The sequence below is a fragment of the Natator depressus genome, chromosome 10 (assembly GCF_965152275.1).
Source record: "Natator depressus isolate rNatDep1 chromosome 10, rNatDep2.hap1, whole genome shotgun sequence".
NCBI classification, from domain to species: domain Eukaryota; kingdom Metazoa; phylum Chordata; order Testudines; family Cheloniidae; genus Natator; species Natator depressus.
Window position 1 is genome coordinate 38475612 of NC_134243.1, and position 26332 is coordinate 38501943.

The 26332-nt window shown below is 48.3% G+C and overlaps 1 protein-coding gene across 1 annotated transcript; it reads right to left on the reverse strand.

Annotated features, from left to right (window-relative positions):
• Nucleotides 1–3774: 3774 nt before the first annotated feature.
• On the reverse strand, nt 3775–22509 carry METRN (meteorin, glial cell differentiation regulator). Its single transcript, XM_074965841.1, has 4 exons — nt 22289–22509; nt 14957–15384; nt 7607–7666; nt 3775–5098 (listed from the first exon to the last, which is right to left on the reverse strand). The coding sequence occupies exons 1-4, from the start codon at nt 22375–22377 to the stop codon at nt 4782–4784; spliced, it is 894 nt and encodes a 297-aa protein (XP_074821942.1). The 5' UTR covers nt 22378–22509; the 3' UTR covers nt 3775–4781.
• Between the last annotated feature and the right edge of the window lie 3823 nt (nt 22510–26332).

Genomic DNA, 26332 nt, shown 5'->3' on the forward strand with positions numbered 1-26332 from the left:
CAAGCTGCCCCTTTATGCTGCTCACGTCCAGAGAATATGTTTTCCACAGCCAGGCAGCTAGACCTGTTAGAAGTGTGTGTGTGTGTGTGGGGGGGTGAGATCAGAAATGTAGGGGGCAAGGTCCTTGTCCTGCTCCCTCATTTCACTTCTGTTGGGTTTAAGGCCTGGCCAATACCTTGTGTTAAAAAGGCAGAAATTTCAATGCAGATGCTCCTGCAGGAGGGGTAAGGGGACCTGATGATTAAGAGAATGGCAGCCCTATGCCATGGGGCGAAGTATCTGGCCATATACTTCACTAGCCTCTCATACAGAACCATTCCTTTCAACAGACAACAGATCTAAGGGGACAGCACTTAGCTGCCACTCTATGGCTGGAATCTCTGCCAGTGTAACCACTGGTTACGAGTCCCCCTCATTACCAGTTCCAGTCCTGTAACCAAACTCTCCTATGGGTTGGTTCAATCTACAAGGGCCAAAGCAATCCATGTTATCACACAGGTGGTCAGGGCATTCCTGTGTTATAACACAGCTCCACAATGCAGCCTTCTGTATATAAAGGGTTAATAAATTATTGGTAGAGGTATAAGCATGTTACAGCATAGTATTGTACTATTGATGGTTATAAGCACATCAAAAGAAGGTGTTACAGAGGGTAACAGGTCAGGTTATAAGTAACTTGGACTCCATAACAATCAACTATTTATTAAAATGTCTATTTACCCTTTATTAAAAGAACCTTAATATAAAGTGTGACTTCCAGTTTGTAATGTAGATATGACCAAAGCAATGTCCATAGAACATGCTAAGGCCTAAGGCTGTAGCATATTTCAGGAACAAGGTGAAGGTCCTACCTACACTATACAATGAAACCAACACAGCTGTCACTGGGATGCCGAGGAGGTCTGAATGCTGCACTACAGCTACTCCCTGACTCCTTTTCTGGTTCGGAGCAGACAGGTTCATTGGCATCAGGGTAGATTAAACCAAAGGACCAAGGCTACTGAGTTAAACAGAGATACACCAGAGCTGAATTTGGCACTGAGTTTGCTCCAATCACACGATGCTTCTACCTCGGTGTTTCATGGGCTAAGCTTGTTAGCTGCTGTCCACCTGGAGAGCCCTGTGAAAGCCTCTCTCCAACTTGTTAACCTCTTACAAAATCTCAGTTATTAGTTTTTGTTAACTTTCCCCAAACTCAATTTTGTTTCAAAACTAGTGAGATAGGAACACAGCCTGACCCAGTGTCCCCAGAAAAAAATCACGGACGCAAGAGTTGCTAGAAATACTCATTTTTTTTATATGGTGTTTCAAAACCACAGATGACAAATACAATTGTTTATTTCAAACCATAACAAGAAGAAATCTCATTGTTACAAACTACACAGAATCAGGGCTTCCTTCCTTACCTTGTAAATAGACGTTATATGTACAAACTCAGTTACAAAGATTCTCACGGCCATTGACTACACCCTACAGAATGGCGACAGCTAATGTGCCAGGCGGTGTTTTACAGCTGTGGAGATGCACTTTATATTAAGATTTCAAATTAAAAAAACAAAACAAAACATGCTTTACACATAAAAGTTTAGTCTTTAAAAAAAACCCACAAATTTGGTATCATTATAACTTTTAGTGCACATATGGTGTCCCCATTCCATTGTCAAATATCGCTCCTCTCCCAAATAAGCATTTTTGGATAGGAAGTGGGGCAGAATCATGTGAACCGTCACTCACTGGCCGCAGGTCCCATCCACACTTCATATGAAACAATGGTGTTGTAACCTGTCTCATCTAACCCTTTACAACAGACATGTCTCCGTGCTGCAGATTTTTTCACAGTGCAACCATGTTACAGGTGTTTATGTGTTCACACCTACCCTAGGTTTGTAACAGTGCATTGTGGGAAAATCTGGGCAGCTCTCATGACACCTCAACAGGGTCTAGAGTAGAGGACATGTTGCAGCAGGGGGACCAAAGCATGCTGGGCTGTTCACCTGCACAGCAAAAAACATGTTACAAACTGGTTACAAGAAGCCAACCATGTTCCAGGCTAGATCTGAACTGAGCCAAAACTACCTAGTTAGCTGCCATGATTACTAACTGAGTGTTAATAGTGTCGTGTATGTAGACACAAGCCATGGTTAGGGTCAGCTGTGCCACTAATGAGTTACAAACTCAACTGGAAGTTGTAGTGTAGCCAAGGTCTAAAACTCCTGGGCTTTAGCAGCAGTTTCCACATGAAATTAGGAGTGTGCTGATAGTTAACTGGTGTGACTGACTTTGTCCCAAACTCCCCTCAGCCCTGTCCCTTTAACTCAAAATTTCTGTTCTACAGCTTCTGAGCACCCCAAAGTGGATGTGTCAGCTTAAAACTGAAAACCCAGATCTCCTTCCCACACACCCCAATAATCAAACCAAGAGATTATTCTTCTCTGCAGTTGTCCAAGTTCCAACTGTTTGTAAAGCAATGATCTAGAAGAGAAGAGTCTTTTGAATCTCTTGATCCTTAATCCTATCTCCTGTTCTCCAATGAGAAGCTTCTGCTTTCTTGCTCTCTCCTCCCAAGGTCTTTGCTTCTGCCTGAATGCTTCCATCAGCAGCTGTTGCCTGCCTACTTTCCACCACTGGTGGCTGAAGCACACTGATCTGGGATGGCATGGCAATCTCTGTTCCACATGTACAGATTCTCCGTAGGGACTCCTCACAATGTTGCAAATCCATCTCCTTCAATACACACATGGTTGACAATACTGTATATCTATATAGTGTGTTGAGATTCCATCCGCTCAGAAATACACAAGCTGCAGAAAGACAAACCTGTGCTCTCCAGTCACATCTCCGCCATGCACTCAGGCTCCCACAGGTGCCATTAGTTTATGGGGTCTATTATACGGGAACCTTTTCTTCAAACTACAGTCTACCCAAATCTTCATTTAAAAAAATTTCCCTGGTGAGAGTTCACTGCTGTACACACAAGAGTTATTCTGCACCACTTCAGGCTGAATTTCGCAAAGGTTCTTCCCACCCCTCTTGTCCTGTCAAGGCCCGTAGATGATGATCACAGACCAGAGACAGCACAAAAGTGATGCTAAAATGGTGTCAGCTTCTTTAGTGCAGAGATGAAACCAGACTGGAACACCAGAACCAGAACCCTGGATCTGGATCTGAAGCAGAACTCGGGGGAAGTTTAGAGCCAATCTCAGCCTGGGCCCACCTCTCTTTTAAAGTGTTCTAGAAGCTTTTGGTGATTCTGCATTTTGGGTGTTGCTGAAGGCAAGGACAATGCCAGGTTTGAGGGATGGAGGTAAAGGTGTGGAGAGAGGTGGCGCCAAAGTCTGTGCATGGGGCTTTGAGTGAGGGCTCCGCTGGCAGGAGCTTGAAGAGCAGCACTGAGCTTGTGTATACATTTACATAACGGTTTAATCAAAGTCTTAGGGCTGCTTATGTCTTTCCTTGCTGGCAGATATAAACTACTTCCCCAGCACCCAAAACCCATAGCAGGTAAGCTTCCTCCTCCCCTGGCAGATACAGATTGATACCCACATTCTGCTCTGCTACTGTAGTGTAAAGCTGGGGCCCCTCCAGGGAACACTCCCCAAGTGTCAATGAGAGTAGACACAAGATACCTGTGAGGACTCTATGGGGCAACTTTTTGGCAGCCAAGTTCAGAGCCAGGGATAGGCAAACTTCTAGCTGTGATCCCATTAATTTATGTCCTTTCAAGAGCCCATCCAGCGGATATCCCCAACCCTGCTCTGACTCCCCCCCATAACTCAGCTATCCCCCACTTTCCCATGCTGTGTACAAAGCAGTGTCTTCACATTTCTACCCAAACAAATACTAAATGGAATGTAAAAATGGTAGCTGCCACTCCCTGGGTCTTCCTCCCATCCCTGGAGGGGTGAAGCTCTTGGGGAAGGAGAGGGAGCAGGGCTATTTCAGAACTAAACTTTGTCAGAGCAACAAGGCCCCAGTTCTACAAAGCACACAGATGCCTAAATACCTTTGAGGCGCTAGGCCTTAGTCCCTTTGAAGTCAATGGGACTGACAGCATGTGCTCAAGAACTTTGCTGAATCAGGTTCTATGGGTCAAACCAGGTGCAGTTAGAATGGCCTCTTTCTTCAGGCAGGATTTTCACAGACAGGCTCCCATGCCATTGGCTGGTTTTGCCAAAGCCTTTTCCACGACGTGTGGGTGTGTTTCGGTGCAAAATGAGAAGCAGAGTTGCTCATGCATTGGTTTCCAGTTCTGATGATCCACGCGCTCAGCCCACTCCCATGTTTAGTCTGAACAGTCACAGTACAGCAAGAAAGTCCTTCAGCGCTGGGACTCGCCTGGCAATGAATCTTGGGATAGCAAGGATTGACTTAGCAACTGTGCAGAGACTGTCATTTCATTGGCATTTTTTGTCCCCTCAAGCTGCTTAAAGGGAGGGTTGACTAGAAGTCCTGCTGTCCATTAGTCAGTCCTATGTGTATTACTGTTCCCCACAAGGGGAGGGTCTAATTCCCTTCATGTTACTCAGTGTGTGCCCGCTCCTAATCATTAGTCTGGGGATCTCCGCCCCAGGGGCCAGGTTCCTGTTAGCACAGAAGGTGCCTTACAACTCTCTTCAGCACAGAGCAAGTGAAGCAGGAATGGGGACCACTGCAGGTCTGTATGGGATGGGGAGAACTCTTGCTAGCTCCAGGCTGGTGGATGTGAGCCCTTGGTGGTGCCATTGTTGCTGCTGGTGATCCCCATTCCCAAGGGTCAGGCTGACTGCCCCTGCCCTCATCGCTCAGTCCAGCGAGACTTCGCAGGGGTTCTCATGAGCCTGGTGCGCATCCTCATAGATACGCCGGAAGTCTTTGTAACGGGGAGCACAGGTAAGCCAGGCCTCCCCAAAGTGCAGCCACCCCATGAAGAGGAAGCTGCCAGGTCCTGGTTTCACTCCACACTGCAGCAGAGTGTGGATGCTGCCCATGGATTTGCTGGATTTGCCGGCAGGCTGGAACAAAGTGAATTTCTGCCGGTGAATGCGCATGGCACTCACGCTGATGACGGATTCCTGCATCTCAACATCATTGGAGACGGTCCGGATGTTGCCACGAATGACTGAGGGGAAAGGTGGTAGGACAGACACAATTACTCACTGATCCAGAGCTGGGAACTGTTGCACTGCTGTGACTTCTGCATCCCTAACTGGGAACACTTAGCTATCTGGTAAAAACTGACTAGGTCCAGGTGGCACAGGCGATCCATGGGGTCACTGCACCAGCCTCTTACCTCTGGAGACCTGGGCCCAAAGCCTGATGTATTTACATGTTCAGCACACTGGCAGCTCTGCATGGGGATGTGGTGCTGGAATAGTTGAAGGGACTGCAGGTCACAATGGAGGTGCATTATAGATTTGTAAGACCAGAAGGAACCACTGTGAGCATCAAGTCTGACCTCCTGCATAACACAGGCCAGAGAACCTCTCCCAGGAATTCCTGCACTGAGCCCAGTTACCAGTGTTTTGTGGGCAGGGGAGCTGCAGGAGAGAATTGAGGTTCACTGGCCAAAATAAGAAGGGGAGATACTTGAGTAAGTCTAGGGGACAGTGGCAAAAACACCCATGCTCAATCCATGCCAGTGCTCTTATCCTTACTACCACGGCTAGAGCTGCATCCCCCGCAGAAGTCTAGTATAGACCAGTGCTCAGTGGGTTCTCCTGTGCTAATCCCCTTGTAATGCAGATAATGGATGTCAAGTGCTGTATTCTAAAGGGATCATCACCACCCCTCTCTCTCTGTTCTAGTTGGGATGTCACTCCATGAAAGAAATGGCTGGTAAGTTTAGAAAGAACATAAAAGAATATCCCCCTTCACACAGAGGACAGCCAACCTGGGGAATGTGCTTTTGCTGGGGGTCACTGAATACATAGGCTGGATACTCATGGGCATTTCCTAGCATTCACAGTTATGTACTGAGATAAAGGTTATGAAGCCCCATTCTTCAGTGCATGCACTGATCACCTGTGAGGGTCAGGAAGGGATTTTCCCCTCCCTGCACATATTATGTGTAATACTGCACAATTAGCTGGGTGCATTCTAGTGGGGTTGGCCTTCCCTGAATCAGCAGGTATTGGCCTCTGCCAGACCACTGGATTTATGATCTGATCTAGCATGGCAAATCCCTTGCTCTTACGTTTGACTTCTTCATTGGCATGGCAACTCTGGACTGGACAGCCAGTGACCCCTGACCCTCCTTCTACTGTTTAGAGATGCAAATTAGGAGCTTAACAACACGTGCAGGAATAATTGGCAACTGTCCACTGTGGCACAGCCATGTGTGGACATTTAAATAGGAGCAAGGCTGTTTTCGGCTGCATGGTCACATCCTGGGAGCAAATGCCTTGGCTTAGCTCTGTCGGCAGCACTTACCACAGGCTACCTGCTGATGGTATTAATTTTGCCATGGCCTGGCCTGCCAGCTATGAGTCAGCTAATTAAGTGACAGGAACAAAGGGCAATGGCTGGTTTGTTTGCCGTTGTAAAGCTGCCACACTGGGCTCTCTGATTCCACACCAACTGCCCCTTGTTTTGCTCAGCATATGGAAAGTTCACACTGCGAATAGCTCCCATGCACATGCTCTGTCAGATCTGGACTATGCCCAACCCTGTGTGTGCGTGCAGGGGCTGGCGAGGATGAAAAGATGGCCCCTCCTTCCCATTTCAAGTGCCTGGCTTCTGTGCTGCAGGGGAAGGAGCTTTTCTGCTTTGCCTATGCTGTTGAATTTCTCCCTCTTCCTCTTTTATTTCTGCACCAATTATTTCACTGCGAAGACCTGTGGAATACAGGGGTGTATGAAAGACTCAACACAGAGTACATTAAGTAACAAATCTGGCCACACAGTACTCCAGCTTTCATTCCAATACTTACTAGAGCGGGGTGGAACATTTTTGACCAAATGACTTTGACTGAAATATGCAATTTTGTCAGAGAGGAAACGTTTTGCAGAAACATATTGGTTTAGCCTGCTTTCATAGGCAAGGCTTTTTTTGGCCAAGGGCTCCCTGGTCACATCTGATGAGGGAAGGGGACCCAGATTGAAAAGCTCACATTTTCCATCCAAAAATAGATGTTTCAACATGATTCAGTTTAGCTAAAACGTGTGAAATGTTCCAATGTGGAACAAAAATAAAGTTCAGAACCTTGAGAACTGCCCCGGAATGAAATTGTTGCACTCTGCACAGCTCTAGTGCTTGCCAGAGATCTCCCAGAACTCCTTGGTAAGACGGGGAATAGATTTCAAGGCCTTTTAATCCACCAGCACAGTTCCTTACCACTTGAGATAAGGAAGAATCTCCTTAGTTGTCATAAGGCCTATGGCACATAACTGAGCTGTTCTCATTCTCTCTAGTAGAGGCCAGTGGTAAATAGTACTGTGTATTATGTGCTGGTTAGCATGTCTCTTTATCATGGGGACATCAGAGACTGGATTTTTCTTTGTTCTGTGTTTAATTCTTGGATCCACTGATGTCAGATACTCCCGATTCCTGGAAAAAGAACCCTTGGGGGAAGAGAATGTGAAGCAGAAGAGGGCAACAGTAAATGCAGAAATGGCAAAAGCTTACTCACCAAAGTCACTAGTGCAAATGGCCATCAAGATCTCCGTGTTATTACATGGCCGGCATGCCCCTGTAGCATTCAAACAGAGAAAAGTTGTGTTAGAAGTGAGTCCCAGGCTTCCTTCTCAGATATTCCCAAGGCAGGAATGGTGGCTTAATCCCTTTTGTTTGCAGGTGCCACACTGCATCGCCATCTGGCCTCCTCAGACCATCGGGTGCCTGGGGCTCTGCCTTTGTTCTCACAAGGGTTGCTCTGCTGCCCAGTGCCCTCTCGGGGCTCTCTCTACTTGGAAGCTGGCCTGGTGGAATGCAGCTTCCCCCTGCAATAGCACCATGCACAAAGGATGTGGATTCTGCAGAGAAAATACAAAGGTCCCAGAGGCAAGCTCAGAGCTTCTGGATTTGTGTGGGGAAAGCTGCAGAGGCAATGTGCTCTGAGGGAGCTCTGCAGTGACCCCTCTGGCTGAGTCAGGAATTGCAATGAACTGCTCAGGAGAAGGGAAGAACAAGATAGGGGTTGCTGGTATCCTGTATCCAAGTGCTTCCATGGTGCTCCACAGGATGTGCAAGGGGCTTGTGGGCCATAGCAGGCAGAGGTTATGCATGCAGAACATAAGCAGTGCTGGACAGTACCTTCTGCACTGAGGGACAGAGCATCGAGCCCTCTGTGGGCAGAGAACAAGTGTGTTGGAGGAAATGTGGGCTGAAGTGTGATCCTCATCATGCTAATGAGCTGTTTAGCTACACTCTCCTCTCTTAGGCCTCACTCCTGCTCCTGGGCAGCCGAAAGTTGGCAGCTGCGCTCTCCCTGCCTTGCTCTGTACTTTGTAGCTTGTGCTCACACATGCAACACCTGTGAGGGTGAGATCAAGAGTCCAGCTTTACACTTCAGTCAAAATACAACCGCTCTGCCAGAGGAAGGTGATGACCCCGGGTCAGTGTTTGGGCGTATTGGTTTCCATTCTAGCCTGGCTCCCTTTCCCCAGATCTCTAGCTGCTGACTTCCATCTCTGGTGTAGTACCAGTTTGGGAGACTGCATCCCAATTCCTTACTGTCCCAAGCTTCGCTGAGACAACAGATCCTCCCGTTCCCGCCCACCCCTGCTCTGCACATGGTATGTAAAGGCAGAGTCGGCTTAAGGCCTCCTGGGGCCCTGGTTCAGAGCAAGTGGAGGGACCCTGGTGCCAGAACTGGGGCCCCGCCCATGGCCCAACCCCATTCCACCCCTTCCCCCACAGCCCTGCCCCTGTTTCGCCCACAGTCCCACCCCATTCAGCTCCCCCACTTCGCCCCCATTCCCACCCCTACCTCCTGTTCGCTCCTTTCTCCCGCCCCCACTGCAGCCTCAAGACCAGAGAAGCTCTGTCCTCCCACCACAGGCCCAGCGCCACAGCGGCGAGTGAGAGCTACTTGAGACCCAGGGCTACAGCAAGGGCTCCAGGTGCTGGGACTTTCCCCGCTGCCCCATGCTTCTCCTGGGGATCTGGGTCTTGGTGCTGGGGCTTCCCCTGCCTGCCCCACGGCTTCTGCCAGGGCTCCTGGCTTCTGCCGCCCCATAGCAGATTTCTGCTGTGGTGCTCATTTTTCTGGGGTGCCCCAATTGGCTGGGCCCCCTGGGCAAGAGTAATCCACCACTGGCAAAGGTCACTCTCAGCAAAACCCCTCCTTTCTCCATAGTGCAGGGCAGTCTCCACTGAGCAAATGGCTGTGTAAGACAGTGGTTCTCAGCCAGGGGTCCAGGGCCCCATGGGGAGCTGTGAGCAGGTTTCAGGGGGCCCGCCAAGCAGGGCTGGCATTAGACTTGCTGGGGCTCAAGGCAGAAAGCTGAAGCCCTACTGCATGGCGCTGAAGCCCGGGGCCCCAAGTCCCGCCACTTGAGGCTGAAGCTGAAGCCTGAGCAACTTACCTTAGCAGGGTCCTCTGTGGTGTGGCCCTGCTTGATTCCCCTAATGCTGGCCCTGGCTTTTATATGCAGAAAACTAGTTATTGTGGCACATGTAGGCTGTGGAGTTTTTATAGCATGTTGTGGGGGCCTCAGAAAGAAAAAGACTGAGAACCTCTGGTATAAGGCACTGTTGAGACTGCTCCACTGCCCCTCCAGAGAGCATAAGGAGTTAAGAGACCAGAGAAAGTACATTTCAGAATTGGTGCACTAGCCACTGGAACCAGAAAAACAAGTCAAGACACCACTGCCCACCCCTCTGCCCCTGGAGTTCTCACTCTGGAGCAGAGACTGAAAGGAATCCTTAAGCTGAGGTGCACATCTGTCTGAGCCAGGCTGCCCCCTGGGCTGAGGCCGTGGGGCTGGGCAAGTGCAACAGGACTAACTGCTGTTCATAACCCTCTCTGAGCTTTGCCAGATCTCATAGGCTAACCCTGCTTGGGCCACACACTACTCAGCCAAAAGGGGAATAATATTTAGCATTCATATTTCTCAAACATTAATTTATCTTTGCATCTCCCTTCCCAAGGACCCAGGGAAGCATTATCCCATTTGGCCCCAAAGAGAGGTAAAGTGACTTGCCCAAAGCAACACAGTGAATTGGCAGCAGAGTTCGGGAACTGAGCTGACAAATTCTTGACTGTTAACCCTGAATTCAAGTCACTAGACCACATAGCTTCTGTGTATCATGTTCCCCATGGAAAACTTCCTACAGATGCTTCATTTCTGTGGCATGGTGCCCCCCAAAAACACACTCACAGGCTGATGTGTTGTGCCCCATCATCCTACAGTACGACAGTATCTTTCGTGTACAGGCTGTCTGGTGATGTTCCAAGCTGTGTACACCTGAGTTGCAGGCTGGGCGGTCCACACACACATGAGTTTTGGTCCTGCCTGACCTCCAGTTTATAATAGTATTATTATGCATCCCCTCTGCGACCTCTGTCAGTTGGCATCAAGTGGTCCCTGGGTCACAGTGAAGCCTGCTAAACAACCAGTGGGGCCACTGGACGATCGAGATGCTAAAGAAGCACTCAAGGACGATAAGGCCATTGCGGAGAAACTAAATGAATTCTTTGTATCAGTCTTCATGGCTGAGGATGTGAGGGAGATTCCCAAACCTGGGCCATTCTTTTTAGGCAACAAATCTGAGCAACTGTCCCAGATTGAGGTGTCATTAGAGGAGGTTTTGGAACAAACTGATAAACTAAACAGTAATAAGTCACCAGGCCCAGATGGTATTCACCCAAGAGTTCTGAAGGAACTCAGATGTGAAACTGCAGACCTACTAACTGTAGATTGTAACCTATCGTTTAAATCAGCTTCTGTACCAAATGACTGGAGGATAGCTAATATGATGCCAATTTTTAAAAAGGGCTCCAGAGGTTATCTTGGCAATTACAGGCCAGTAAGCCTGACTTCAGTACCAGGCAAACTGGTTGAAATTATAGTAAAGAATAAAATGGTCAGACATATAGATGAACATAACTTGTTGGAGAAGAGTCAACATGGTTTTTGTAAAGGGAAATCATGCCTCACCAATATACTAGAATTCTTTGACGGGGTCAACAAGCATGTGGACAAGGGGGATACAGTGAATATAGTGTACTTAGATTTTCAGAAAGCCTTTGACAAGGTCTCTCACCAAAGGCTCTTAAGCAAAGTAAGTTGTCATGGGATGAAAGGGAAGGTCCTCTCATGGATTGGTAACTGGTTAAAAGATAGGAAACAAAGGGTAGGAATAAATGGTCAGTTTTCAGAATGGAGGGAGGTAAATAGTGGTGTCCCTCAGGGGTCTGTGCTGGGACCCGTCCTATTCAACATATTCATAAATGATCTGGAAAAAGGGCTAAACAGTGAGGTGGCAAAATTTGATACAAAACTACTCAAGATAGTTAAGTCCGAAGCAGACTGCAAAGAGCTACAAAAAGATATCACAAAATCAGGTGACTGGGCAACAAAATGGGAGGTGAAATTCAATGTTGGTAAATGCAAAGTAATGCACATTGGAAAACATAATCCCAACCGTACATATAAAATCATAGAATCATAGAATATCAGGGTTGGAAGGGACCCCAGAAGGTCATCTAGTCCAACCCCCTGCTCGAAGCAGGACCAATTCCCAGTTAAATCAAATGATGGGGTCTAAATTAGCTTTTACCACTCAAGAAAGAGAGTTGTGGATAGTTCTCTGAAAACATCCACTCAATGTGCAGCAGCAGTCAAAAAAGTGAACAGAATGTTGGGAATCATTACAAATGAGATAGATAATAAGACAGAAAGTATCATATTGCCTCTGTATAAATCCATGGTACGCCCACATCTTGAATACTGCATGCAGATATGATCACCCCATCTCAAAAAAGATACATTGGAATAGAAAAGGTTCAGAAAAGGGCAACAAAAATGATTAGGGATATGGAGCTGCTGCCATATGAGGAAATATTAATAAGATGGGGACTTTTCAGCTTGGAAAAGAGATGACTAAGGGGGGATATGATAGAGGTCTATAAAATCATGACTGGTGTGGAGAAAGTAAGGAAGGACATGTTATTTACTCCTTCTCATAACACAAGAACTAGGGGTCACCAAATGAAATTAATAGGCAGCAGATTTAAAACAAAAGGAAGTATTTTTTCACACAATGCACAGTAAACCTGTGGAACTCCTTGCCAGAGGATGTTGTGAAGGCTAAGACTATAACAGGGTTCAAAAAAGAACTAGAAGAGTTAATGGAGGACAGGTCCATCAATGGCTATTAGCCAGGATGGGCCAGGGATCATGTCCCTAGCCTCTGTTTGCCAGAAGCTGGAAATGGGAGACAGGGGATGGATCACTTGATGATTACCTGTTCTGTCCATTGCCTCTGGGGCACCTGACATTGGCCACTGTTGGAAGACAGGATACTGGGCTAGATGGACCTTTGGTCTGATCCAGTATGACCATTCTTATGTTCACAGACCCCTCATTCTGCTAGGTGCTGTATGTACACATAGCAAGAGACAGCTCTGACCTAAAGCAGTTACAAGCTAAACAGACAGGATCGATAAGGAGAGGGAGAAAGCAAGCATGACCACCCTTGCTTTACAGCTGGGGAACAAAGTGCTTAAATGACTTGCCCAAGGTCAGCCGAGGAGTCTGTGGCAGAGCCAGGAATTGAACCGACTCTCAGGGTGCTGTATTAAGCACAATACCATCTTTCCTCCCAGTACAGTTTATCCTTCCCCTAACCTGTCAATCTAAAGGTCTCAAAGCGCTTTACAAAGAGCAATTCATGTATCCTTGCCCCTCCCCTGCATGGTAGTTCATTGTTGGCATCCCCAGTGCAGAGAGCAGGAAACTGAGCAGTTCAGTGACTTGCCCTGGGAACAGAATACAGAGTCCCTGACTCGGAGCACACTCACGGGACCACCGTGTGCCGTTTGAGGAGGAGCCTCTTCTACTACCCGTACAAACTGGGAAGTAAGAGCCAAATGAAACTGAACTGGTAACAGCCATTAGGGGAGAGGGGCAGCCCTATCCATTCTTGGGACATTCTGAACAGGGCCATGAATGCTATTTCTCACCAAGGGGAAATGTTTCCTCTACCCCAACCCCAGTGTTCTTTAATAATCAGAAATACACAGTGATTGACAGCTGGCAGAGGAGGAAGGCAATGACATGCTCCCCTTCTGTGATATAGGCTAGAGATGGAGCCAGGGATTTGGCTTGAACCCAAGTTTCCCTTGGTCTGAATGACCCCTACCACATGCATGTCCCTCCCTGGTTCAAACACTGCTGAGCTTTCGAGCTGAGAACCCAGAGTGGGAGGAGAACTTTCCTGGTGTTCAAGGTGCCTGGGATTCAACAGTCGGTTTCTGTCCTCTTATACAGACAGGCTCAGGTTGTCTCTAGGCTCAAGGTTCCCAGACAAGCCCTTGTGGCAGGTGTAGGTGTTATGGTACCTATACATGGGGTGATGAACCTGACTAGGACAGACTAGCTCTCCAGGCAGGGAGGGGTATGCTAGCTCTGTGGCAAAATACTGCTAATTCACCCAGCCCACAGCTTCCAGATCTTTGTGCTCTTTCCCTGACCCAGGGGTCAGCTCTGCTGCCATCGGAGGTGTTCCTATGGCTGGGAAGGAGAAGAGGGGGGAGGAGCACCATTGCTGCAGGGCCAGGCTATTTCTTTCCAAATCCCCTTTCCTGAAAAACCAGTCACACTAATCCCGTGTTTAGGGTTCACAGGGCGCTGCAAGAGAGCAACCCTTGCCATTCCCATGTGGAGAATGCCGGGATTGCCATGGCAACCAGGAGAGCCCCTTATCTCTGGGGTGGCTGAATGGCAGGGATGTCCCTCACGGGCCGCAGACTGGACTTTTGTTAGCTCAGCCGTGGAGCGAGGTGGCACTGATTAAACATGTCGATAGGAGCTGCTTTGAGATCCTCCTCTGGCTCCTGGCTTCGCTCTCTAAACACGCTCAGGAAAAGAGGCCAGCTTGGGTTACCATCCCCTCCCTGTCCCTGACAGGAGGCCCACATCATGCGGGTCCTTTAGCAGCCAGTAGCTGGAACCTCCTACAGCCTGTGCCTCTTTGCAGCCTGGAGCAGCAAGAAACCCAAGAAGATTCCCACTGACCAAAATGCTCCTACTGTGTAACAGCTGCGTGGCTCAGGGCCCTGCTATTGCGGTCAATAATGGGCCCAATCCTGGCACCCTGACTCAAGCAAAACTTCCCATTGTCTTCATTAATCAAGGGGAATTTTGCCTGAATGCAAACTAAGTAAGGCCTTGAGGACTGGTCTGTTAATAACTAATTATCCTGTGAAGTATATCAGCAGTGGTACCCTGATCTTACAGAGAGGGAAGCTGAAGTACAAAGAGGTGAAGCAATTTGCCCAAGGTTATACAGTGAGTCAGTGTCAGAATCAGAAATAGAACCCAGGAGTCCTGGGTCCTTGTGTCCTGCTCCAGCCAGCCTCCCTCTCTAAAAGGATGCGCACAAGCCTAGATTTTTAACTGGCCCTGGTAGAACAATGCAGTAAGGAATCTCATCCTGCTGGAGCAGCAGCTCATGTCAGGGGGGCACTGTTGTGGTGGATCTCACCCTCCTTGCCCAGTGAGGGAGGAGACTGGCAAAATCACAGGATAGGACAGGAGAGCAATACAGATTAGCAGCGGAATTGGTTAATAGTCCTGGTGTAACCCACACACCTCCTGGGTGTGGTGTTCTGTTCCCTCTCGTGGCACCGAGACTACTTAGAAAGAGAGATTAATGAGTCTTCTTTACAGACTTGGCTGTATGGCTTTTAGGTCCTGCAGTAGAGGCTCATGCATTTAGCTCCAGAGGTCCCAGGTTCTTTCCCGCCCACCGATGGCCAGGGTCTGTCAGTGTTACACTTGCACCCTGTGGAGCCATGCCACTGGCTATTTACCTTCCATGCTGAGGTTGCTGGAGGGCAGTGAGAGGCGTGAGTTCCAGTCTCCCCGCAGCTCATAGCGGAAGGCAGCAATCCGACGGCTGATGTCCTGGTGCAGGGTAGACTGAAGGAACAGTGCCACTTTCTCCTGGGGCAGCCAGGTGAAGCAGCGCACCCTGCGGCGAAGGGAGGCATCTGCCTCAGACAACAGCAGCTCCAGGATCCCATTCCTCTCCAGATAGATCTGAGCTCCTCGGAAGGTGCTGGAGGGCTTGATACAGGTGGTGACCTGCCTGGGGCTCTTCCCTTTGGCTGCAGTGCTCATGGGGAGGCGGGGGGAGAGGCTGAGGCGTAAAGCCCCGGCTGGGTACAGCCACTCAAGTGAGCCCTCAGCACAGTGTAGAGAGATCTGCTCCACGCTGCCCGATTCCTGGGACAGGCCACTGCGAGGGGAGAACAAACGCATGTTACCATATTACTAGTCCAGTGGTTCTCAACTTATTACACATTGTGGGCCGCATATGTGGTCCACAATGTGTTAGCTGGGCCGCAGGGGCCAGGTGGCAGGGCAGCAGCAGTCCGGACCCCTGCCATGTGGGGCCGGCTTCCCACCCCAGACCCTTGCCGCATGGCTGCCCCGGACTCCCGCCACATGTCTGCCCTGGACCCCAGAGCTTGTGGGGCTGGGTGACTGTCCGCCCCAGACCCCCACCACATGGCTGCTCTGAACCTCAGCGCTTGCAGGGCCGGGCGGCTGCCCCGGACCCCATGAGACGGGTTGGCAGCCCTGGACCCCACAGGGCAAGCTGGACCCCCGCCCTGGACCCCTGCCATGCAGCTTCCCTGGACTGGGGCCGGCTGGCTGCCCCAGACCCTGGAGCTCATGGGGCCGGCCGCCTGCCCCAACCCCAGACCCCTGCTGCGTGGGGCAGGCTGGCTTCCCCGACCCTGGACCCCTGCTGTGCAGGGCTGGCCAGTTGCCCCGACCCCGGACCCCCACCCCGTAGCTGCCCTGGACCCCAGAGTTTGCGGGGCCAGGCAGCTGCCTCAGGTCCCAACCCTGTGGGGCCAGCTGGCAGCCCCGGACACCTGACTCCGCGGGGCTGGCTGGCAACCTGAACCCCGGACTCCCACCACATGGGGCGGGCCGGCAGCCCTTACCCTGACCCCGCCACGCTAGGCGGTGGGCAGCCCGGATCCCTCCGCACCGAGAACCTGGCAGACCCTGGCATGCAGGCAGACTTTAGCACACAGCTGAGCTGGGCCACAGCTGTGTGCTAATTGGGCTGCATGCAGCCACGGCCCTGGGCTGAGAACCACTGTACTAGCCCATTGGCACAAGGCTCTCTATCCCAGCATGCTCCAGGGCCACTTCAGCTCCCAATGGTCTCGCCATGCAGCAGATTAAACTAGCATCCAATGGCCACAGCTACCAGCACTGACTCCACTTGCCAAGAGCCTTGGGAGTAGGACTAGGCCCTGATCCTCTAAGGTATTTAAGTTAGATGCCTAACTCCCACTCAAATCAATTGGATGTAAGTGCTTAACTCCCTTGCAGGATGTGGGTTTTAGTGACTGGGGCACTCCATGACGGAGCTAGAATGTGGGCTTGTAACAAAGAGTCAGGCTCAACACTCTCCTGACTGCTCCTTTTGTCTTCCTCCTCCAGTTCTGGGCTGACTTCATGCTTACTCGCTCCTTCCTTGTGGAGCAGCCTGCTCAATTACTGTGCGACCAGCTTGGAAATCACCTGTTCCAGGTGGAGATGGACCTGAGTCAGACCCTGGATCCCCAAATCCACCGCCCCTATCCAAATTTCTTAGCTGTTCCTCATTTTTTCTCTGGGTGCTGAACCCAGACCTTGGCTCTGGACACCCTGATGATTTGGTGAAGTTCAGACGCAAATGCAGCGCTGGGGGCCCCCTTCTCTACCTCACTGCAGAAGCAGCATGACAATCATAGAATCCTAGGCTAGCAGGGACTGCAAGAGTCACCTAGTCTAACCCCCTGCCAAGATGCAGCATTATGAGGTGGAAAGGCTCCAGGAAATGAAGCTGCTCTTATCCCAATGGGTTTGGAATGCCTATTATATCAGCATCTCCCAACCAAAGACACCACTAAGCTTGAATACATGGCATACCAGGCTCCAGGCCTGGACGTCTCATGCTCTTCTTTATCCAAATTATGCCTGATCTTCCCAAGAGATGAACATCCTCCTCTTTCCCTAAGACTTTATCTTCTTTCTGGCTGCCTGGCCACCACCAAACTCCTCCTTCCCATGGCCAGAATTTTCAAGCCTGGCCTCTGATTGTGAGGGGAGGCCCTCAGTTTTTTTGGGGGGGGCTAATATCTTGAACCTCATTGTCTGAGCTACTGGGCCCCAGAAGCTTGTAGAGATTTCACTTGTGGATGTTCAGCACCTCCTGTTCAAGGTGCCTCTAGAGCAGTGGTTCTTAACCTTTACTGCAGCCTGAACCCCTTTGGTTCTCAAAATATGTTCTCTCACCCCTTATCAAAAATCAAAATTTGTTCTCACACCCCTTATCAAAGATCGTTGAAGTAGGTCAGTTCTTTAAACGTAGATATATTTTTTGTTTGTATATTACAGTAATTGTTAAATGTATAATGTTAATAAATACATAGGTTTGATGAAACAAAGTAGTTGTACTTACGTGCCTGTGCTTAATTTGTGTTTTCGATGATTTACCTTCTGAAAAAATCTGGCATGTCTCGCACCCCCAGGGGATGCATGCACCCCAGGTTAAGAGCCACTGCTCTAGAGGGTACCTGCAAATCACTGGCCTCTGTGACATTGTTGGCCTGAGGTTTTGTCATAATCATTGAGTTTGGGTCCAGAAGTGGCCACCAGATCATCTAGTCTTATCTCCTGCATATCCCAGGCCTCAGACACCACTCAGGAGCTTTTGTTGTCTCCTGGCTTTTGCTTTGCTAACTGAGAGGACAGGAGCTTGGTACAGGGAGTCTGCATGGGGCCCTGCTCAGCAAGGGCTCTGGCAGGCATACACGTGCCTCCCACGGTGGGTGTGGCTCTAGAGGGGAGGTATCAGGCTGAAGGACCAACTCCACCACAGCCTCTTGTGGCATCAGTTGTGTCTGCCCTATAGTTCATGTCTGAAAGCTGTCCGATGACTAAGCTGGGTTAGATCCCGCTGCAGCATCTGGTTAATCACTGACCCATTTCTTACCCACCAGACTGACAGATTATAGAGAGTCCACCAGGCCCTAATAGTTGCCATATGGTGATGTTCAGTGACCTGCTGCCAACTCTTGTGATACTGAGGGATTTTCTTAGCACCCCAGCTCCTGGAGCCAAGTGAGTATGTGAGACTCCCAGCTTTCTTTTCTTTTTTTTAAAAAGGATGTTTGTATCTCTTGAGGCTGCAGAGCAAAGCTTGAAAACATGAAGGGAGCACAGCTTAAAGGCTCAGAAACCAGAAGGCAAATGCAAAGAGCCCAAAATTTATTATTTAAAAAAAAAATCCTGATTTTTTTGTGCCTGACTCACAATTTTTGAATGCCTCAGGCTGGCCATAGTGGGCATGTTGGAGGGAAAGTGAGCCTGGGGGACACGTGACAGAACCAGCTCAGCTACTGCACCAGAGCCTTTCCTTCCAGAATAAATGGCAATGTATAGTATTCCCCTTACTCAAAGGTGAACCCAAGGGGTTTGGCTGAGAAGAGACGGAGAAGGCTGGAGCCCCATACAGCTGGGCAAACTCCTAAGAGGTGTCCATCGAAAGGCAGAGGGAGCTCACAGGGAAGGACAGGTTGTGGGGGCAGTGGGCGTAGCTTGCCCCTGCGCCCGCCTGTTGTCTTTTACAAATTAAAGCCCAGCTTTCTCCTGAATCCGAGATGGGATTTACTTTGCTTTCCTTGTGCAAGAAGAGATTTGAGGCCATTCAGAGTAAACTTAGTTGAGCAGCAGGCCTGCCGATGCTTGCTGTGGGCAAAGTCATCCTGCTGCTCTACTACGCTGCTGCCTTGTATACATCTCTAGGCACGTGGAGTGTGCACAGTATAAACAACAGAGAGTGCAGAGGGGAGTCCCCCTTCCTGGAGGATGGCCTATGGCCTCCACTTTTCTCCATGCTGGCGTTTAGAATCTATAGCCACTCTTGACGCCTTAACCTAGCCCCTCCCTGTGGGCCTGGAACAACCGTTTGGTGCAGGAACTCAGTGTCCTTCAGCGACATTCCCCTGCAGGGAAGGCAGAATTTTAAGGCTCCATGATTGTATTTTGTATCTCTCCTTTGGCGTTTGATAGCCCTTTTTAGCTAAGGATCTCCAAGTGCATTAAGCAATCAAACAATTAATCATCGGTCCCCCTTCCCCCACGGTGAGGTGGGTTAGACAGGTAAAGTGAGACACAGAGAGACTTGTGCAAGGTCACACCATGAGCCTGAAGCACAGCCTAGGCAGCCCAGCTCCTAATTATGTTCCTGATCCACAAGACCATCTTTTATCTGTAACGCAAATGAAGATACATTAGAATCCCATATGTGAGAACAGAATGGAGGCTCTGAGAGGCAGCATGTACTAATGGATAGGGCACCCAGCTGGGACCGTTAGAGCAAACACATAGCAGGATACAATCTCTGCCCCAAAGTGGTTGCAGTAGAGAATACAGGCAAAGGATTGCAGGGGAAACCAAGGCACAGAGCAGGGATGTGACTTGCCAAGTAGCAGAGACAGGAATAGAACCAGGTCTTCTTAGTCATAGTTTAGTGTCCAATCTAGTCTACCTCCTAGGTTTTTTTTAAACAAAAAAAATTATAAAACTAATGTGTTGTTCTATAGTGCTTTCCACCCAAAGAACTCAAAGCAGTCAGGGATATATAAGGAGCACTTCACACCTGTATTGAAATACCTTTGATATGAAAGACAACAGTTGCTAAGCTATAGTGTGACTGTGTGCTGTTAGTTGAAGTGCAGAAACCTGTAGCTATATCTGATTTAAACTATAGGTAAGATTTTGGAAGGCTAATTACCTGCTTTGGAATTTGGTCCATACACACAACGCTGACAAAGAATGCCAGGGGATCATTAATGAGAACAGTGGCCAGGATCTTGGTTTGCTGTCTTATCTCAAAGGTGCTAAGAAGCTTAAGAAAGAAGAATAATCTTTAGGTTTTTTCAATGGGGTCTCCCGTCCAAGTACTGACCCAGCCCAACTCTGTGTCGTTTGAGAAAGTGCATATATTAAGCTGGTAGGGCTTGCAGTCTACTAGCCAGCAAGTCTTCCCCAGTGTTCTATTCTAATACAAGTTGAGTCTTTGACCAGGGAAAGGAGGAAGAGAAATATCTGCCCAGGTTGGTCCCCCAAAATTGTGAATCTGTAACCAGGCCCCATAACAAAACAGTGAAATCTACAGAGTTACAGCCTGGCAGGAAAAACTAGTTCAGTCATTCACTAGATATTCACATATGATCCAAAAGAGGGACCAAGTCATTTATTTAGAAACCTTTTCAGGGCTACTGATTCTGTTAAATCTCTGCTGTAAAAGCAACAGCCAAACTTTTCTAAAGTAGTTCCAAAGCTTTTGGAGCAGTAAGAGTGTGATAATATGAGTACTTCTCCATTCTTTGCACTATCACACTAGTAAGCAAGCAAAAGTCTCAGCAGGAGGTAGAAGGGCATGGGTCTTTAATCTAGACTGAACCAGTGACAGTCACTTGACCTGTTTTTGCTCCTTTGTAGTTAACTCATCTGTAGAACTGCACATAGGCAAAAACACTGAGAAACAGATGCTGCCACTGAACTATCTTGGGTATCAGAGTAGCATCCGTGTTAGTCTGTATTCGCAAAAAGAAAAGGAGTACTTGTGGCACCTTAGAGACTAACAAATTTATTTGAGCATAAGCTTTCGTGAGCTACAGCTCACTTCATCACTTCATCACTTCAGGCCCCACTATCTTAGGCACTGTACCCACACAATGAAAAGGTGTTCCAAGCCCCAGGGCTCTTACAGTAACTGCTTGACAAACCTTGCTTTGTTCTCGGATCTGAACAATGTTTGTGGTTTTAAATGGCTCCTTGGCCTGGGAGTTCTGCAACCTCCCAACAAAATCATGTCAAAGAGCAATTTGGCTCATGTATTAAAGCAGGCTGCTCAGAGGCTTTTTATTTTGAGGCTTTCACTTGAGTTCTTTTCCTATGAAAGCAGGCAGCATGGTGTATTTGGAAAGGATTAGCTACTACTGCATCCGATTTTATTGTTCACTATTGATATTATTATGAAGTGCAAAACAGTTAGGTTGGAGAGGACAGGGAATCAAGAAACTGCAAGTGGCAGAGGTCTGTAACTCTCACATGTCCCTATAACACTGCAGGGAGTAAGATCACTGTTTAATTCTAGGGGGCAGCTTTGATCTTGCAAGGGGGCATGCCATAAAGATGAGAAAAACTAAACAAACTCCAGCACTTTCACTTCTTTATTCCTTTCTCCCCTCCTGCCACCTTACAAAGAAACAATAAGAGGCCTGCAGCCCTAGGATGCAATAAAACAATCATCACACCAAGTAAAACCCACCATTACAGAGCACAGAGAAGCTGGGGTAGCCAGCGGGAGGGTTTATGTGATGCAGAGACCATAACCTCTGCCGGAGGACACAAGATGCTGCCCCTCACAGAGAGACGGTTTGGGAGGATGGATGTTGTTCTCTCAGATTGGATTTAAGTTAAAACCTTGTAAGCTTTCATCTAGCTAGCTTTGAGGGAGATACTTTCCCCCTCTGATAGCAGTTGGGGAATGGGGGGTAGAGGACAGAACACAAACCATCACCTCCTTAGAGGAAAGCAATCTATTTTCCCCAGAGGCTCTGTGAAAGTTAAACTCAATTGACTAAAAATGGCAGCCACAAGAACTGGAATTTTCCTTTTCTCAAACATAAAGTGGAAACTCAATATTTCCCTGGGCATAGGTTAGTAAGAAGAATGCAAACTGCTGGTTAAAAGCTCCTCTCCTTTACACCATTGACTTCAGTGGGTTTACTCCTGATTGACACCAGGATAAGTGCAAACAGAATCAGGCCCCCCTCTTGATACTTATAACAGCTCAGCCAGAACATGCACTACCCCATCCACCAGCTCCTAAACACCCGAAACTCTGCTGCACCAGCCCTTTTCATGAATACCCATCCGGCCGTCCAAACTCCCACTGAGGACAATGGGGCTGGAAGATATGAGCCTGCATTACTAACAGAAAGTTATCTGAGTTTCTGGACAAAGCAGATAGTTTCCCACCATAGGGCACGTTTAGCACAGTGCGATCTCTGGCGATCCTTGCCAATGGTTACTTATTTTTAATTGAGGACCGAAGTTCGTACCTCCCCCTCCAGCTGCACTGGTCTTCTGAATAACTGCAAAGGACCGTATCCAGGACACCAAGGCAAAGAGCCCACAGCACCAAAGGCATCTTCTCTGAGATTTCGTCTCCCAATAAAGCAGAAGGAGGAATCAAATGCCAGAGACTAGAGTAAATCCTTCCCCAACAGACACCATGCTGGAATGTGCGTGGGGAGTTAACGCCTGCATGTCTCCGCCATCCATCTCCCCAGGCCTCCGCCGCAAAAGTTGTCAGGATGCAAAGCAGGATTTCCCTCCTTCCTCCTGCTAGTCCGGAGTGATGCTGTGATTCAGAGCCAGGGGACAAGCAGCCGAGATGAAAGTGACCAGAAGGCTCATTGTGAAATTGACTAAGGTGTCCACCGATTGCTGGTCAGATTCAACGACGGTGGACTAAGGGGTGAATGCGCGGGGGGTTGGGGGGAAGGAGATGATTTGCCATTCTCCAATCGGAGCAGGGCTCGGAAACTTTCAGCCAATCGGAGCAGAGAGAAGGATGAGGGGTGGGCTCCCTTTCTCCATTAACAACTAGAATTTGAGAACCATATAATGAAATAGAAAAAAAGAGTGAAAAGGCTGATTTGAAGTGATTGTTGTCCAGATGCGAGGAGTTCAGCACACAGACAGCTGATGGTGTGCACAGTGATTTGAGGGAAGGAGGATGCTTAATTTTTGAGAAAGGTTTGGGGAAATATATATACTGCTGATTGATTAAATGGTAAAATATACATGAACACAACTTGTAAACAAACCCCTTTCTATTATACAGGCACACAACATGAATAAAACACTGAATCAATGAGCCTTTGCACATAGGATCTGACCTCCCTAGGACTAATATTTATCTTGGAAAATGTAATTGTCAAATCTGTGGTTTTGAGGTGAGTTACACAGGAAATGCCAGCTTGGGTAGATCTAATCAGGATGCAGGTTGTTTGAATTATAAACGGTATTTACAATATAAGTTAAGTAATATCAAATTATGCATAAAGGGCCAAATTTGATGTCCCTGCTCAGTTTTTATTCCATCCTTATTCAGAGCATGAAGCCAATGGAGCTGTGTACAATCTTAAAAAAGATTCTTTTAACCTGATCATCTAACTTTGTAACAGGTATTTTGCCTGGACTTAGAACTTCAGAATTTGGCCCACCGTGTATCTGACCCAACCCTTCTTTTTGTCTGTAGCAATGGAATAGAATTGCATTACAGATTTGTTAAGAGCTCTGAAAACATACAGGGAATGCGTTCCCCATTACCCAGTTGTTGCTGTTATTAGCCTGTTCATCAGCATAGCATAAAACTCCTTTATTTTTTTTGAAAAAGCCGTTCCTAATGATTTTATTTTTTTCAGACGCTATTGTCCCAGGTCCACATGCCCTGCAATTAATTAAGTTTCCATTGGAGTTATAGCCCGCCAAAATGTTTGAAATAAACATGGAACAATTGCAATGCAATGATACAGGCAAGAGAACAAAGTCTCTAGGGAGAGGGTGGAGCAGAATGGTAATGAGGGATTGTAAATTTGGATGGAAGAAAGAAAGAAAAGGAAGGGGGGTTGGGGTAGGGAAAAGGAGGCTGCAATCTGGATTCAGAGCCCTCAGGCCATGAAATGATACTGAAAGAAGTCAATCTGTTGGAATCCATAGAAAATGAATCCAGTCTGAAAGCGATGGCATGGTCCATTATTATGCTCTTGTCTGATAATAAACCAGCAGCAGAAGAAGTTTAAGGTGGAACAAGTCCTGGGGGAAAGCTTGTGAGTAGAAAGGAGCCAGAGGAGAAATGCACACAGACGGACGCTGTTGTAAAATTAGTGTCTTGGTATGCCAGAAACACTGCCCCAGTCACAGTGGCTGTCAGCCCAGAAGCTGGCATGTTTGTTGGGTAAGATCTTTTTAGTGGATGGATCTGATCAAGATTTCCTTCAGTGTGGAAAACCCATTTCACATTCATCTGTCTGGGTTTGTATATGGCCCACATCCCCATAGAATCTGAGCACCTCACAATCATTAAAGGATTTTATACTCACAACAGCCCTGTGAGAGTGGGTTATGTTATCTAGCCACTGTTTGATCAATAGGGAAGCGGGGCGCAGGGGTGGATTAAATTATTTTCTTAAGGTCACAAAAAAGAAAGTGTACAGCTGAGCCAGAAGCTGAACCTAAGTCTCATAATCCCAGTATCCTATCCACTAGGCCACCTTTCCCCTACTTCTATTGACAGTTTAGGTAACCTGCACCCAGCTAAGAACAGCCAGAGCCACAAAGCTTGGATTCAGAGCCAAACATTTCTCACACTTTAGGGAAAGGGATTTGGGTTCAGACTTGTCTCTGTTTAAGAGAGGAATTATTTAGCAGCCTCAGACAAGGGTGCCACTGACACAGCCGTTGGCACTGCCCCTTGGGATAATTGGCTTGTTGGCCAAACCTTAGTGAGTACAACTGGTTTAGCTCATGCGTCTGATGAAAACATTGTCTATATCAATACTGTTGTTTGTCTTCAAGCAGGTATATTTTGCAACAGGCTGTGACAACCTACCACTTTAAGGTTGTCACAGCAGCTGCTCCTTCCTTCACTGTGTGGCAAAGAGAGAATTCAGACCTCCTGCTCCAAAAACACAAGCCCTTGACCACTTGTGCTGACGGTGAGTTTCTCTTAGCAGTATAGGGCCTATGATATATCATTGAGCAGTTCTGATTCCATCCACTAGATGGCAGCAGCACATATACATAGTGGCTAGTTCATCACAGTGTTTTCATTTCACAATTGTATACTACAGCCAATGTAAAATACTAAATAATTTAAGAACTACGAAAAGATCACACTTAACATGCATATACTTACATCCTCAAACATTACTTTTTACAACTGAGACCTCATATAACAGAGGTGTGCATTAGCCTCATTTTACTAATGGGGAAGCTGAAACTAAGAGCTTAAGGATATGTCTACACTGCAATTAGACACCTGCAGCTGGCCCATGCCAGCTGATTCATGCTCATGGGACTTGGGCTAAGGGACTTTTAATTGTAGTGTGTAGACATTTGGGCTCAGGTTGGAGCCTGGGTTCTAGGACCCTGCGAGGTGGGAGGGTCCCGGCGCTCAAGCTGCAGCCCAAGTCTGAACATCTACATTGCAATTAAACAGCCCTGGAACCTGAGCCCCGTGAGCCCGAGTCAGCCGGCATGGGCAGCTGCGAGTATCTCATTGCAGCGTAGCCATACCCGAAGTGACTTGCTGAAGGTCACAGTACAAAGGCAGTGGCAGAGTGGGGTTAAATGCCAGAAACTTATGAATGAGTGTCCTGTGTTCAACTTCAATCAACTTGACAATGCTGCCCCGCAAACGAGCCCCATGGCTCAGGTATATGCCCCTCCGTTCTTCCCCAAGTTCCTAAGCATGTGTCTATTAATCCTGGGGTAGGAAAGGGCTGGACAGGTAGGGCAGGCCTAATGCTGCCTTCTGGGCCAAGTCGCTTCTCCAAGCAAATGAACATGGCTGAGGTACAGCCCTTTTTTAATGCAAATGCTGACAGGTCCCATTGCTATAGTGGCTCTGAAATGATCTGCACACGCTGGGCATGAGGCAGTGATGCCCAGAGGAAAGCCCCTCTTCCTGTGATCTCACTGACCTTTGGGAGATCCTTTGGGCCACACCATGGCTAAGACAGAGAAGCGTTTCTACATCAAACTGATTTTTTTCAATGGCTCCTTTTGTCTCTGTGCTACTCCATGTCACAGGAGGAGCTGGTGAGGCCTTGCTTAGTGCTGACCAGAGTATTGTAACAAAAATCCCCCCACTCACCCAGAGGCAGATTACGGTTTTGCGGGGCCCTGGGCCAGAGCCAGAGGGGGCCCCTCCCCATCCCTTCCGCCTGAGGTCCCCCCTCTCCCCTCTGCAATCCTGCTGGGGAAATGGAGTCAGGGCACTGGGACTTTCCCCACTCTGCCTGCCTGGTGCTCTTGCCGGGGAGCGGGCTCAGGGTGCGGGGGCTTGCCCCACTCCCTGACAGGAGCGCTAGCCA